General features: G+C 33.1%; 1 protein-coding gene across 1 annotated transcript in view; it reads right to left on the reverse strand.

The window, feature by feature from the left end:
- Nucleotides 1-261: 261 nt before the first annotated feature.
- The window catches only part of PYGO1 (pygopus family PHD finger 1), a 31,451-nt gene continuing 15,699 nt past the window's right edge, over nt 262-16,013 (reverse strand). Inside the window, exons 2-3 of the mRNA XM_077881186.1 lie at nt 9,718-9,803; nt 262-8,173 (exon numbers count right to left, since the gene is read on the reverse strand). Of these exons, the coding sequence (XP_077737312.1) occupies nt 7,049-8,173; nt 9,718-9,803 (1,211 nt within the window). The 3' untranslated portion in view covers nt 262-7,048. The remainder of the gene's footprint in view (nt 8,174-9,717; nt 9,804-16,013) is intronic.

Here is a 16,013-nt window from a genome sequence, read left to right on the forward strand (position 1 = left end):
GGACTCAGTGTTATGTATAAACTTTACAGGGGAAAAAAAAGAATGCATATAACACGACCTATCCAAAAATACTAGCTTGGTCCTCAGTATAAAGTTAAATTCCTAAAAAATTTTTAAAAATTAAAATAAAATAAAATTCCTTGTAAGTTGCAGGTTATTGCCCTGGTAAATGTTTTCTGGAACATTTCCTACTCAAAACCACGACTGTCATACCTATAACCTAAGATTGTTCTGTTGAATGTCAAGCACTTAAAAAAACAGTTGTTTTTCTCTTTAAAAACTAGCTTTATTCAAAAGAATCCGAAGCATAACACTATAGGAACAAACTTACAATACATATTGTTCAAGAAAGCCTGCCACATATAATTTCTACTAATAGTAGGTCTAAATGTTGATAAATAACATTCTTTATACAATGCACAAATGACATTTAGTATGAGCCTTACAAAGAATGGCCAACAATAACATGGACTGTTTTGATAGAACCTCTATTTGTCTTGCTACTTATCTACAGAATAAAAAACTAAAATGTGGAAGATAAATTCTTCTTAAATTTTACCATGGTGTTTAAAGAAGAGAGAAAGGGATCAAAAGGAGGAAATTATAAGAATTAAAGATTTTAAAAAGAAAAAGTAAAGTTGGCTTACCACTATTAATAGTAATTATTAAAAAGTAATTCAGAATTGATAATTTTTGGTTTAATACTTGGAAGCCCTTAGACAAACTATCCATTATTCACTATATTCAATCAGTTACCAAGCCAATTTTATTTCTCTGAAAACTGTAACTTGTACAAAACCATACAAAAAAAATAAACAATTTGGGGGTAACCTAGTCATTTCATAACTTAAAATTTTTCCACAATGCAATTCATGAATCATTTAATACTAATACTTCTTTAAACCTCTATGATTTAAATAGAAACAGACTCATTTCTAAGAGATTGTATGTGAAGATACCAAGAAAAAAATTAATCCTTAACATGTAATTCTAAATTTTTAGCCCCCAAAACAGACCCATGTAAACACTGGACATTCAAATCAAATATAATGGAATTATACTACCATATGATACATGGCATTTTTAAAAACATTAAGAACCAAATCAGATTTATTGCTATGTCAGTCTTATCAATAATTAATCAAATTACAGAATACACTACATAACCACGCCAAAAATGATGCTGTATAGAGATATCATTTATGTAACATAGGTAAACATTTATCTTGTAATATACATCACTAATATAGTAAAACCTTATTCAGGATAGTTTGAACTGATAAAAGTCTAAAAATTTGAATGCTTTAAAAAGATATGCAGTTTAAGCACTCATAGCATTCTTTTTTTTTTTTTTTTTGCTTTCAAGTATACAATTTCAAATATACAAATTTGCATTGGCCAAATATTACATATTACAATCCATTTGGGTACTTGTTTAAAGACAAAAGAATGTTTTTTTAAATGATATTCTCAAATAAATGCTCTATAAAGCTTAACGTTCTTCCAAGATCAAACATTTTTTTCTTTAAAATCTTCATTATGACTTTCATTAACAAATCTTTTCATCAGATAGTACAAAGTAAACACCATTTAAGCCTTGGATCAATGGTTACAAATTCTAAGTAAATTAGAGGACTTTTATGGTACTGTAACAGCTTTAAATGAATATTAGCATTTCTACTTATTTTGCTATGGTGAAGTGAATGGAATCTTTTTTTGGCTGGAAGATATCAGAGTAGGTTCAAAGTCTAGTATGTAATTTTAATGGTAAAGGCTAAAAAAATCCTAATATGCACAATCAATTAAGATAATAATTCCTTAGTGATAACTGTGAGAGGAAAATAAAAATTTTAAGAAGTATTTATTGTATTATGAGTGTTATGAATTGCTAATTTTACCCCCTCTCCCATTTCAAAACATCAGGCCATCTACTAATCCATAAATATTGATGTTTCACATACTTCATAGAGTAGCTTAAACATACCAGCATAAGAAATAATTAGTATTACATAGTAATTTCCTTTGCCATAGGAATAAATGTTGGACAAAGTCTGGAAACATTTTATTTTCCAATTTGAATTACAGTAATTTTGCCACAGACCACAGCACTAGTGCATGTGTTACTTTAGACATGCTCTAAGAACAAAACAAAAAAATTACTGCAAAAATACATGTCACCAATGTGGAACACACTCAGATTTGTATAAAAGTACTGAACTAATATCCCAAAAAGAGGTATATGTAAACAGTACATAAGGAAGAAATAGTTTTAATATGAAACAGTCATTTAAGTCACATACATCATGATAAGAAGCAGGACTTTCTTTTATAAAAGATATTTTAACTAACAAGCAACATCATCTATATCACCTACAGAACAAGGAAAGTACAAGTATTTAGAGTAAGTTTTAATATAATTGCAAGTAATGGATTTTGACAAACTATGACAAAGATTATCCATTGAGTTTCATTAAAAACTTTAAACTAAATATAGGCCTCTGATGTATTCATGTCTGAGATAGCCATTTTTCATTTCCCCTAGACTCTATGTCCTGGGAGATGTTAATGCCAGCCCTAGTCTCCTTACTCCAGGAGTACCTCTAAACTTCCACCTCTGTACCAAGAGTTAGAAAAATGCAGATGCGACTTCTATACTGTTCTACTGGATAAACAGAATAGGCAAAAGGGGCAAGTTACTAACATTTGGAAGTGAGAAAACTCTGAGTTCAAAAGTTGAGGAAAGAAAACTGTGAAAAGTCCAAACAATTAAAGGAAATTGGGAAGTACTCTCAAGATAGCATCCATCAATTCAATAAAAAGACTGCTTCCCACAATGCCTGAAATGTGGTCTTATTGTTGGAAATCTTAGATAAAAATCTATTCTGAATAAACAGCCTTAAAAAGGAAGTTTAATCCCACTTTCTTCACTATCTTCATTTGCATTTTGGTGGAAAACATTTTTCCCTTAAACCTGGCCAGCCATAACCACAGGAAAAAAAAATGGGAGTTCTAAGTGGAGGAAAGATGAAATTTTGAAGCACAGAGCATCCATTAGGGGAAAAGGCAAGTTGGCTTGTATTGTATTCCGCCGGAGGGTTTAGGATGGAAAGAGGGCAACTAGGAAACACTAACACCAAGAAACTTAACTCTCCTGAATCACATTAGGAAAAAGGAAAGACCTCTGTTTCTTTCTACCTCCTACATTGACTGGTTCTCTAAAGAAAACTGAGCGCTGGTTTACTACTGGTTAACTACATTATGGTTTAAATAAGCTTTTATGAGCTTTCCTAACAATCTAATTATTTTATATAACGTTCCAAACTACTATTTACAAATGAACTTTGGGAGCCTGGATGCTCTTAATCGAACTTTTTAATTAAAAAAAAACTAAAATAGCACAAATGTTCATGCATATGAAACCTCTATACACTGTAAGAAAATGAAATCCAAAAATTCTTTAGAGCTCCCTTGAAAAAATCATTACTTACATATTTTTTCCTGTTAAATACAATTACTATAGTATGCTGGACAATAAGTACTAGCATTTTTAATATGTTCAAGACAAACAAGTTTGAAAGAATACTAGATAAGGACTCCTGATACTTATTTGGATGATTAAAGTCAGCAGAATTCATGGTGACCCACACTATTGAGGTTTTTTCCTACCAGTAGGCAGAGTTGGAAGTCTTTAAAAAAAATGATTTCTTTATATTGTGCTAATCTATGAAGAATAAACCCTACTACAGGAAAATCTTGCTTTATGTACATAATCTCCTAATCTGGATAACAAGAATCCTAATAGCAGTACTATAAAAGTATTTCACACCAAAGGAAAACACTGTTCACAAAACTAATTCTAAACACTCTATCTGAATAATTTTTCTTTTATTCAGCTAAGCTGTTTCAGCATTAGTGAGTCCAGTAGCATCTAGAACAAATGGACTAGGAATTCTCTACTGAATTGAATAAAGCAAGTTCTGGGAAAGGAACTGACGATTTAAAACTATCAGCAACAACCTAGCTGTCATGAGAAAGCCTCATTGCTGAGAGTTAGTCAAGTTAAACTTAGACAAAACTTGAGAATATAAGAGAAACTTCACGATTTCCTTCTTAGTTGTGTATATGTGCCTTTGTGTATATGTGTGCATGTGAGATGAGGCCTTTCATGAAGGAAAAGGATTACATGAAAAAAGGTGCAGTGCTACTGGAAGATTATTCCACCTATGTGTATTTCTTTCCATTACTTAATATTTTTAAATGTTCAGGGCAACTCATCACTTGTCCTAACAAAGCCATACCAATTTGTATAATAGCCTTCTTTGGGTCAAATTGAACATTCTTATAGTTCCTCAATTTTCCTATCAAAAACCATCTACGTAGTTTTTGACTTAGTGTCACATAGAGACAAATGTCGAACTAGTTAAGAAGAGTAATTCAAATACATGAAAAGATTCACAAACTTTGATCAAACTATGATTATAGTTTGCCCATGACTCACTGGTAGTCAATCATGGGTTTTTCTTTTGAATATTTACAGACTCTTATTTAAATAAGGTGCTCTGAAGACCTAAGCATTTGAATAAAAATTCACTTGTAAGTTTTCAAAAACTATTTGGAAACGGAAAAGAATCACATTACAAATCAAGTACCTTTAGACTAGCTTGGAAGAAGTTACCTTACTTTCACAAAACTACTTAAACTGTAACCAACAGATGGCTTAAGAAACTGCAGAATTGATTTTAACAATAAGTACAACTCAAGTACTACCATGTAAAATGTTAACTTCTGAGGACACTGGAAGATCCTATTCAATATCTAACTATGTTGTCATAAAAACCATGATTCAATGCTAAGACTGGGCTTGTAGCATGCAGTGCATCATTTCTTCAAAATCAGCACTCACTAGGATTTCAAGAACTAGGTCCTTAAAGATTTATAAAATCATGTATTTCTAATATAAACTATAAAGTAAGCAACATGGGATCTTCAAGTATGCTACTGAACACATCAAATGTCAGAGTCAGCTAAAAATACTGCATTTTAACCTGCTTCAATTGGTAAAGTTGTCACACCAAGGAGTACCTAGTATTAGAGTCTATGCCATTTCATTTCCTAAAATTTTAAAGATATATAATTTACAACTATATTGAAAATATTTTGTACTCACCTCTAACTAGTCACAGGTAAATGGAGAAAACCTTCTACTACCTTGTACCATATGAAATTGCTGTTTTTGTAGGTCAAAATTAAAATGCTATATTTAAAAAAATAAGTTTTATTCAATCAAAATATGCATGAGCATTAATAATTTTCTACTAGGATATTAAATATTTGATTTTTTAAAAACTTGTCATTTGTTCAACTATATAAATTGTTCATATTCCCCAATTACTGCTTAATTGGAGAACACGTTTCTTAATAAGAAAGCTTCACATGATGAAAAAGATGGTAGTTTGCTGGATAAAGGTTTGGTAACTATAATGGACAGGACAAAATTTAATATCCCAATTCAATTAACTTTGCTTTAGTCGCTTCTGACATATGAGGTCAAGTGCTGCCATGTAAAAGTGTGGGCTCATGTTTATTAACCAAACGATGTTTTTTTAATCAAAAATTTCATGCATAATTTTAATTTCTTGGCAATATGCTGCTACTGTCATTTCACCAGGGTTTAAACAGTAGTAACTAATTATCTTTCGCAGATCACCACATGGTCTTCAGAACTTTTTTGGTTACAATCATTAATGGTGGCCCAAGTTTGGGAGCTTCACCAACATCCAACCATTGTATGAATTGCTATGAATTGTCATACAGTTTCTTTCTTTTCTTTTTCTTTTTTTGTCACAGGTCATGATCCGCTCTAAAAACAGGTTTCCACTGTTCTGAATCTTAATGAGTATACCTCTGTCTCCATTCTTGATCATCTCCCAGGAGGATGTTCTTGGGTCCATCTTTACACTTTCCCCAGTCACCAGAGAAACTCCTACTTCAAGGCCTTGAAATTGTTGTTTGTAAGTTAGCTTTCACCCTGGCTCTTAATTGGTCTTTGCTCAAAATGGAGTCTCATCTCCCCTGAGGCTTGTCTTTAAATCCAGATCCCCATAACAAGATTTTTCAAACCACCACTGAGCAGTTCTTTTATCAGCTGAGCCTTCTAAGGCCAATTTGATATTTCCACCTATCTCATTTGCAGTATGTCCTGGCTTGAAATCATATTAAAAGACGTATTCACAAATCTTCCGAGGATATTATGTTATTTCTCTGGAAAATAATAAAATAACAATAATCAAAGGAAACTGAAGAACATACTATTAAAATTCTAAACAGCACAACTAGAAACATACTTCACTTCAACTCTAATTGCAGTCATTTTTCAACTGATCTAATATTAGCAATTTCATGTGGTACAATCCACAAGTTAATCAACAAATACTTACTGAGCATCTACTATATGCTAACATCCATCTCGTATCTGTACAAACAGATATCTTGGAAAGACTGACTCAAAAATAGAAAAATCACTAGTTTCAAGGACCCTAATGGGAAGAAATCTGGTATCATACCCTATTATCTTTTTAAAACATCCATTAAAATGTATGCTTTCTTCCATGTTATAGCTACATATACTTTTTTCTGAAAACATGTCAAATAGATACTTGAAAGATTTTTGAACTGTTTAATGTAATATTGCCAAAGTTCAGCTCTGCAATGTACATTTTTCAATGATTCTAACTTTTAAAAGTCAAAACTTGCCTACATTTGCTATATATTATTTTGAAGCTTCAAGAGGCTTTTATGTTTATGATTAACAACAACAACTAACATTTATTTGTATAGTACTTTCTAAAGCACCCCCATATACAATAGTCTCATTTAAGACAACAAAGACAATACAAAATTTGCACTGGTGATGAAGTAGAATATTAATAAAAACTAAAAGGCAAATAATCTTTTTGCATGTGCATTTAAAAAAATAATGTCAAACATTAAAATCCTGTGTCACCAAACCTCTGTAAGACACAGGAAAAAAAAACTTTAATTCCTGTGACTAAGTATCACTGCCCACTGCAGGTGGGCCAAAAGTTTCTCGAGTACGCATTAACTGGACATCTTTGTCCGCCATGCAGGTATCACAGCCCCATACTGCTGATGCTTCCGCAGTTAGGAGGCCATAAGCCGTTTCAGTCATTCCAGTGCAGATCCGATGAAACCACTTCTGACAAGAAGCTTCACATAAGATGGCATCCTGATCATCATTCACTTCATTTGTACAAATTCCACAAGGATACACTGGGTCGGAAGAAGAATGGCCATGACGGCTTGGGTGAAGAGAGGATTTATTGCTTTTCTCAGTGGTGCATGTATCTGGGGCACCTCTTGGTTGCCGTGGTTTATTCTGTGTCCCATTTGCATGGCTGTTATTTGTAGCTTCTGTGGTGCTTGAACGGCTGTTCTCTTGATTTACTGCATTGTTTCGATTAACATTTTTTAATTCAATATTACTCTGATTCACTGTGTCATCCATATTTAAGTGAGGTGGATGAGTAGAGGAATTTTGATTAGTGTTTTTGGTTGCTCCTTGACTAAAGTCTTGTTTTGGAGGTGGTGCTTTTGCTTGACCGAAAGTGTTTGGGGGAGGAATAAAAGAATGATTAGATTCTAATGGAGAAGTAAAATTTGAATTATTTCCAGGGACAAAGTTAGATGCTAAGTCAGGGTTAGATACTTGGTTAGCATTCTGTGGAGGAATCTGATTGAAGTTTTCAGCAGGATTTTGTCTAAAATGTTGATTAGGCATGTTAACATTCTGACTCAGTGCATTGTTATAAGATGGATTTCCAAAGCTTGCATTATCATGTGGCCCAAAGTTAAATGCATGAGGTCGATTAAAACCCATGCCCAAAGGATTCTGAGGAAATGGGTGTGGCTGATTCCTGAGTGAGTAAGGACCACAGTATGGGGAAGACATTCTTGGAGGAACGTGAGGTGGCATTCTGAATGTGCTATAGCCTCCAAAGCCAGGATAACCAGGGCCAAGATACGGATTTGATGAAGGTAGTGGTTTATAGGAAATAGTATTATAGTTGTCATCAAATGGATTAGCAGCCACTAGATGGTCAGAGTTTGGATTCGGTGGTGGAGCATACTCAGACAATGGAGGAAAAGAAGGCCCCTGAAATGAGAATGTAGAGTAAAATATAGGTTTATATCAAAGAAGTCATTAAAACTGCTATCTTAACATGTAAGAACCTAGCTTTAATCAAATTTCTCTTGCTATGTGTTATGAAAATCTAATTCTTCATTTGACCTTTCAATTCTAAATAGTTTTTCATACTTAATTATATTTAATGATTAAAATGTGTATATTTCTTTCCTTTACAAAAGGAAAGAAGGTATGCTTTTCTGAGCTCAAACTCATTGTTACTTCAAATTCCAAAGGTATTTAATCTTCAAAAGAAGCTTCATTATATAATTTTCATTTAATATGCGTAACCATAATTCTAGAATCTTTCACTTAAACAATAAAATTAAGTAACTATAAATAGGATCTAAGTTTTTTTTACTAGCTTAACTTCAGGGAGTAGCTATTAAAGTTTTCCCCATGCACTAACTACTATGCTTCCGGCCTCAGAATGGAAAATATAGTTCTAGTTTTAGCCACATTGCAAGTTTAACACATGGTAGCCAAAATGGGGAAAAAGTAATCTGTACACACATCATATTTATTCACAGTCTTTAAAATAAAAACAGAGTAGGGATCCCTGGGTGGCGCAGCGGTTTGGCGCCTGCCTTTGGCCCAGGGAGCGATCCTGGAGACCCGGGATCGAATCCCACGTCGGGCTCCCGGTGCGTGGAGCCTGCTTCTCCCTCTGCCTGTGTCTCTGCCTCTCTCTCTCTCTCTCTGTGTGTGTGTGTGACTATCATAAATAAATAAAAATTTAAAAAAAAAGAAAAGAAAAAGGTTGTTAAGTAAAAATGAAGGTAGCTGAATAAAGTATGGAATTAAAAATAAAATAAAATAAAATAAAATAAAATAAAATAAAATAAAATAAAATAAAATAAAATAAAATAAAATAAAACAGGGCTTCAAATTTTCAAATGATAAAACCAAAAAAGCCGGTTTTTGTGACTATTTATTCCAGCACAGGTTATATACAAAAGATACTTCTGTGACTGCTTAATGATATGTACATTCTACTGAATCATTCTAACAGCTGAACAGTGCTTCAGGTTAAACCTGTGTCCATCTATTTTAAAATCTTTTAAATATCTATGGTTTTTAAAAAAGATTTTATTTATTTATTCATGAGAGACACAGAGAGAGAAAGGTCAAGATATAGGCAGAGGGAGAAGCAGGTTCCATGTAGGGAGCCCGATGTGGGACTCAATCCTGGAACTCTGGGATCACCCCTGTGCTGAAGGCAGACTCTCAACTGCTGAGCCACCCAGGTGTCCCAAATATTTATGCTTTTTAAGTTAGATTTAAGAATAGGCATTTTAATTTGTCTATGTTTCCTTCTTGCAATATCCACTTTAGGCCTATACACCACCAAATAACCACTAGTTGCAGAGTAAAAAATAATTTAAAAATCACTGCAGAATTCACTCTTAGGTTATGAATGAGGATAGGAAAACCCATGACCAAATTTAAGTTTACCTCATCAGCTTCATCTTATAAGTGAACAAAAACTGTTATTAAAGAAAATGTCAATTTACCTGTGTATTTGTCTTGCGTTTTTTCTTGTCTGGGCTTCCTAGTTGTACACCTGGCCCTCCTAACCCATCCAGTCCACTATCACCACCTAAAAAATAAAATCCAGGTAACATTTCCACTTGTAACTGAAATCATTTTATATCTCTCACATCAATATCATAATTATCTGTTAATATGTGTTCTATTTTTCTTAGATAAAAGCTATACTAAGTTTTTTTTTAAATCTCTATCCTTCAAAAAAGTCTTCCCTATAATTTCAGCCAGAAATATTCATCTCTACTCTCACAGTATTTTTTATTACTCTTTCAGTGGGAAAGTCTCTATCTTACCCTCAAAGCTTTAGTCATCTGGTTTCTTATCCTTGAGGCAACCACTAGTTTCTGCTCTATCTTCCAAAAGGTAATCTAGATAAATTCCAGCATAGTATCTTTTGACAGGAGTACACAAACCATGGCATGCATACTATACACAATGCTCTCTATATATTGCTTTCTTCTTGGAAATCATTCCATGTAATTACATACAGAACTGTTCCATCACCTAATGACTGAATAGTATTTCATGGCATGACTATACCATAATTCATTAAACTAGCTCTCTCCCTATTAATGGATATTTAGGTGGTTTCCAAACCTTTGCTGTCTGCAATGAAATGCAGACATTTCTTAAATACATGTACAAATCATTCATAGAACAGGAATTATGACATTAAAGGTATGTGGTCTTTAAATTCTTAAGGGTAATTGTCAAAGTACAATAATGTATGTATTATTTTCTCAACAGTATATGATCAAGCTAAAGCAAAAGGTCAACTGTGAATTAAAGAGGCTTAAAAATTTATCAATACATAACATTGTGAATGAATTAGTGTCACTGATTTGTATACTTAAAAATTGTTTAAATGGAAAGTTTTATGTTATATAGACATTACCAAAATAAAACCCAAAAAGTACAGAATTGACATGATCTAAAAAAAATAGTTTATCAAGAGAACTTTTTCCCATTTGAAAAACACTTTTTATGTGGAGGATTCTGATCATTAAAAAAGTAGATAGAATAAAATTATGATACATATATAGATACACATTTGTAATAGATTAATAAGTTCAGTGAGTTGACAATTAGAGGAGACCTGATCACATATGTGGATTCTGAGAAAGGTTCTTTAAACTGAGATGTACAGGATAAAAAAAATTTAAATTAAAAAATAGACTGACTTATAGGAGGATAACAAATCTCTCATGTAAACAGCATAAGAGCCTCTAGGCAGAGAAGAGCATATGTAAAGATTCTTAAGTAGAAAGAAGCCCAATGTGTTTGAGAAATTTAAGAGAGACCAGTGTGTTAAGGGACTCTGGAGAATGCCACTAGAAGAGGTTAAAGAGATAGGGAGGGACCAGATCATTTAGAGTAGTATGGACTGAATGTGTCCCCTCAAATTTTCTATTTTTAAGCCCTACCCCACAATATGATAGTATTTAGAGGTAGGACCCATTACCTTGAAAAAGGTAATGAAGGTTACATTAGGTCATGAGGGTCAGGCCCTTATGATGTGATTAGTAGCCTGAGGAGAAAGAAGAGTGTGCTCTTCACCCCACTGTGGAGCACAAACACAGCAAAGACCACGTGAGGACGCAGGCAAGAAGGTGGGCATCTACAAGCCAGAAAGAGAGTACTCACCAGGAAGTGAATTGGCTAGCACCTTCATCTTGGACCTCTCAACCTCCGAACAGTAAGAAAATAAATTTCTGTTGTTTAAGCCACCCAGTCTTGCAAGATACTTTGTTCTTGCAACCCAAGCAGACCAAGACTAGAATAAGCAACACCTTCTTCTCAGAGATTTGAGTTTAAACTCCACAATGGCCCTCCTGTGAATTTACACATTCTAATAATTCCAGCTTCTTTCCTGTGGCCTTAGGAATGGTAGCTGCTTCCTAGTCGATACCTCTGTGGAAACTTCAGTATCCTATTGTGCCACTTCAGTTTAATGTCTGTTAACAATACCTTAAATTCTTTCTACTAAAAATAACTGGTATGGTTTCTATCTCCTGACTAGATCCTGACTGATATATATCTCAAGTGCCACTAGCCAGAAACTGTCATTACTATTAAGTTAACATCATTCCAGACATCCAGATTATTACCTACCTACTTCTCCTTCTGGAATACAGAGCAACAGTAATACCTTTACAAAGATGGGATACTATTTTTAAATAAAAGCACTGAACTTTATTATAATGTAATAAAAAAACATTGAATGTTTAAGATAATATGGTATCACATCTTATTCTACTTTTTCCATCCTGTTTCCATCCATCTACTTTTCTATATCTAGATTCAATTCTTTATTTCAGCTAAATTGTCTTTTATCACATCTTTGAATACTTTTTCTGCTCTATTTGTCGAGTACTGTATTTGGGGGCACCAGTTATCATTACACTACAGAAACTTATAGCAGCATATCTATTAATTAGCTCTTCTGACTACTGTTTTTCTTATCTACTTAATCTAAATATCTGTAGTTTTTCTATCTATAACTCAATTGCTAACCATATCTATTATGTTCTTTATTTTTAATTTATTTGTTCTATAATTATGTTGGTTTAGTCCTCAATTGGTTTCCTGAGTTCTGCAATTTACATTTAATCTAATTTTGTTGTATTATCATCCTGTCTTTGAACTCTTATTTTTACTTTTGTTTTTGTTTTTTTTCATTAAGGTCTACCACTTGAAGCACATATGAGATATTTCCTTCTGTCCTTTAGGTTATGAGTCTTCATCTTCTGCATGCTATTTCTTTTTTCTTTCTTTTGTTAATTCATTAGTTTACTCTAGCATGTTTGCACAGTTGTGCTTTTATTTTTACCTTGCAATTCTGTCTAGATCTTTTATTTGCTCTGATTTAACATGGGTGCTTTCTGACTCTCTTTTATTCACATCTAAGATTACTTCAGTTAGGAGATATGCTTTATGTACTGAAATAATCATGTGATTTCCCTCCCTTTAAATTATGTGTGTTCAACTTAAAACTGATATTCCTGAAATAAAGCCAACATACTCACTTTTATATGAATGTTATTATTTTCATGTGACTGGAGATATCTCTTTAGAATGCTTGCCTATAGTATTAAGATTAACCTCTTGTGTTTCCTTGGAACCTCCAGGTTTTTAATTCTGACATTTTGTTAAATGCTCATCTACCTAGTCAGGAGGTGTAGTAACCCATTCTCATGGGAGGTTTCCCTGTGTTCCCTGATTCAATTTATATCCCTGGAGACTTCTTTTTTGTCAGAGAAAGTTCTCCTTTTCTCTCTCTTTTTTAAACCTTCTATTTCATGCATTTTTTTCTTACTCAAAAGAATAAGATAAAGAGTAGTTAAAAAAAAACAAAAACAAAAACAAAACAAAAAAAAAAGATAAAGAGTAGTCATTTAATTTAATGTAAGCTATGTAAGTCAGCTCTACTTTTTTTTTCTTTTTTTAGTTTTTTTTTTTTTCTCAGCTCTACTCTTTTAAAAAAGAAAAAGAAATAGAATGTAAAGGAGTCATACCACTGGTAAAAAGCAGCACTGAAATCTAAAACCAGAGTTTTGTTTCCTTTTAAGTTTTTCACCATATTCACAAGATTGTATAACCATTACCGCTATTTAATTCCGTAACATTATCATCACCCCACCATATACTCATTAGCAGTCATTTCCTAGTCCCCTAGGCCCTGGCAGTCATAAATCTACTCATACATATTTACCTATTCTGGATATGTCATATAAATGGAATCACAATATGTGGCTTTTTATAACTTCTTTCATTTATACTAGAGTAATATTTTCAAGGTTTATCCATGTTATGGTATGTATTATTTCCTTCTTATAGCTGACTGTGTGGATATACCACATTATATTTATCCATTGATCAGTTGGTGAACATTTGGGTGTTTCTACTTTTTAGCTACTAAGAATAATGCTGCTATGAATATTTATATACAAGTTTTTATATAAACATATGTTTTCAATTCTCTTAGTATATACCCAATAATAGAATCATTGGGTGATATGGTACCTCTAAGTTTAACATTTTGAGGAATTGCCCAACTGTTTTTCCATACTGGCTGTGCCATTTTCCATTCCTACTTGCTAAGTCTAAGGGTTCCAATTTCTTCACTTCCTCTCCAACACTTATTTTGTTTCTTTTTTATTTTATTTTTTAAAGATTTGAGAGAAAGAGTGAGAACAGGGGTAGGGGCAGAGAGAGAGAGGGAAAGAATCTAAGGCAGACTCCTGGCTAAAGGCAGCGCAGGGTAGAATTTCATGACTCTGAAATTATAACCTGAGCTGAAAACAAGAGTCAGATGCTCAACTGACTGACTTCTGTTTTTTAAATACAGCCATTCTAGAGAGTATGAACTGGTATCTCTCATTGTGGTTTTAATTTGCATTTTCAAAATTACTAATGATATTGAATATCTTTTCATATACTTATAACCATTCATATGTATTTTTTACTTGAAGAAATGTCTACTCCAGTCACATTTACCTATTTTTTAGTTAAGTTGTTTATCTTTTTTGTGTTATGTTGTAAGAATTCTTTATGTATTCTGGATACTAGAGTGTTATCAGTTATAAGATTTGCAAATATTTTCTTCCAATCTGTGGCATATCTTTTCACTTTGATAGTGTCTGTCCTCTGACACATAAAAATTTTTAATTTTGATGAACTCCAATTTATCTATTTTTCTTTTGCTTGTTTGGATAGAACTAGATTCATATTCTAACCTGCCTCCCTAAAATCTTACCACAAAAGACAAAAATGAAAACTTCTGGTTCAAACTACAGGAGCTCCTATTTTTAAATTCTTTGATGTGGTAGGAATCCCATTTTAGTAGATGGTAAGTAAAGAACTAATAGTGAGATCCAGTCCAACTCTCAGTCATTGATCCAAACTCTGATGGTTCAAGAATGATTGAATCTATTACTAATTTATAACTGTCCAGTAGCCCATATAAAATAAACTGATGATTCCATATTAACAAATCGTATTCACTTTTCCTTAACAGTACATACTGATATGCTGAGCACAGAAATGTGTTGTTCTCAAATATGAATACCTAGAAATTTTGATGAATGTGGTAGGAAAAAAGAATTAGCAATGATTTTAGAGGTCAAATAATAGAGTGTTATATAAATAAACAAAGGTACCAAACAACAAAGTCCTATATTCCTAACATCTGTCATAGGTATTTTATAACAAAAATATAAAAAGAAAAACATAATTCCTAAAAATATAAACAATTACTAATAAATTAGTCACTAATCTCCAACCTAGAATATATAAATTCCTACTTATAGCATTAAGAATACTGAAAAATAGGATGCCTGGGTAGCTTCGTGGTTGAGCATCTACCTTCCACTCAAGGCGTGATCCTCAAGTTCTGGGATCAAGTCCCACATTGAGGGATCCCTGGGTGGCGCAGTGGTTTAGCACCTGCCTTTGGCCCAGGGCGCGATCCTGGAGACCCGGGATCGAATCCCACGTCAGGCTCCCGGTGCATGGAGCCTGCTTCTCCCTCTGCCTATGTCTCTGCCTCTCTCTCTCTCTCTGTGATTATCATAAAAAAAAAAAAAAAAAAAAAAAGTCCCACATTGGGCTCTGCAGGGAGCCTGCTTCTCCCTCTGCCCATGTCTCTGCCTTCTATGTCTCTCATGAATAAATAAATAAAATCTTTAAAAAATGAATACTTAAAAATTATAATTTTATAATTAAAATGCTGTAATTTAAAGATGGACAAAAAGCACCCTTAATTAATGTTATGTAACATCTCTGTTCACTTTCCAAAAATTGAATAACAATTGTTTGTATTCACTATAAGGCAAGGCTCTGACATTTGCAACTATATTTTTTCTTTAAGATTTTGTTTATTTATTCATGAGAGACACAGAGGGGGGGTGGGCAGAGACACAGGCAGAGGGAGAAGCAGGCTCCCTGCAGAGCCCAATGTGGCACTTTTTTTTTTTTTAATTTTTTTAACGTGGGACTCAATCCGGATCAGGCCTTGGGCTGAAGGTGACACTAAACTGCTGAGCCACCTGGGCTGTCCCCATTTGCGACTATTTAAATAAATTTTATTATTTTCAAGTAATCTTTGAATAAAGCCACCTTAAGTCCTTTTTAGAAACTGACTTTTAAGGTATTAATTTTTTATTTAAGAGTCTAACATTCCCCCTGATAAAGCACATTTTCAAGTTCCCACTGGTGTCTGTTGCTCCATTTATTATTCGTCTAAAGAGTTAAATATATAACA

The sequence above is a fragment of the Canis aureus genome, chromosome 32 (genome assembly GCF_053574225.1).
Source record: "Canis aureus isolate CA01 chromosome 32, VMU_Caureus_v.1.0, whole genome shotgun sequence".
Lineage (NCBI taxonomy): Eukaryota > Metazoa > Chordata > Mammalia > Carnivora > Canidae > Canis > Canis aureus.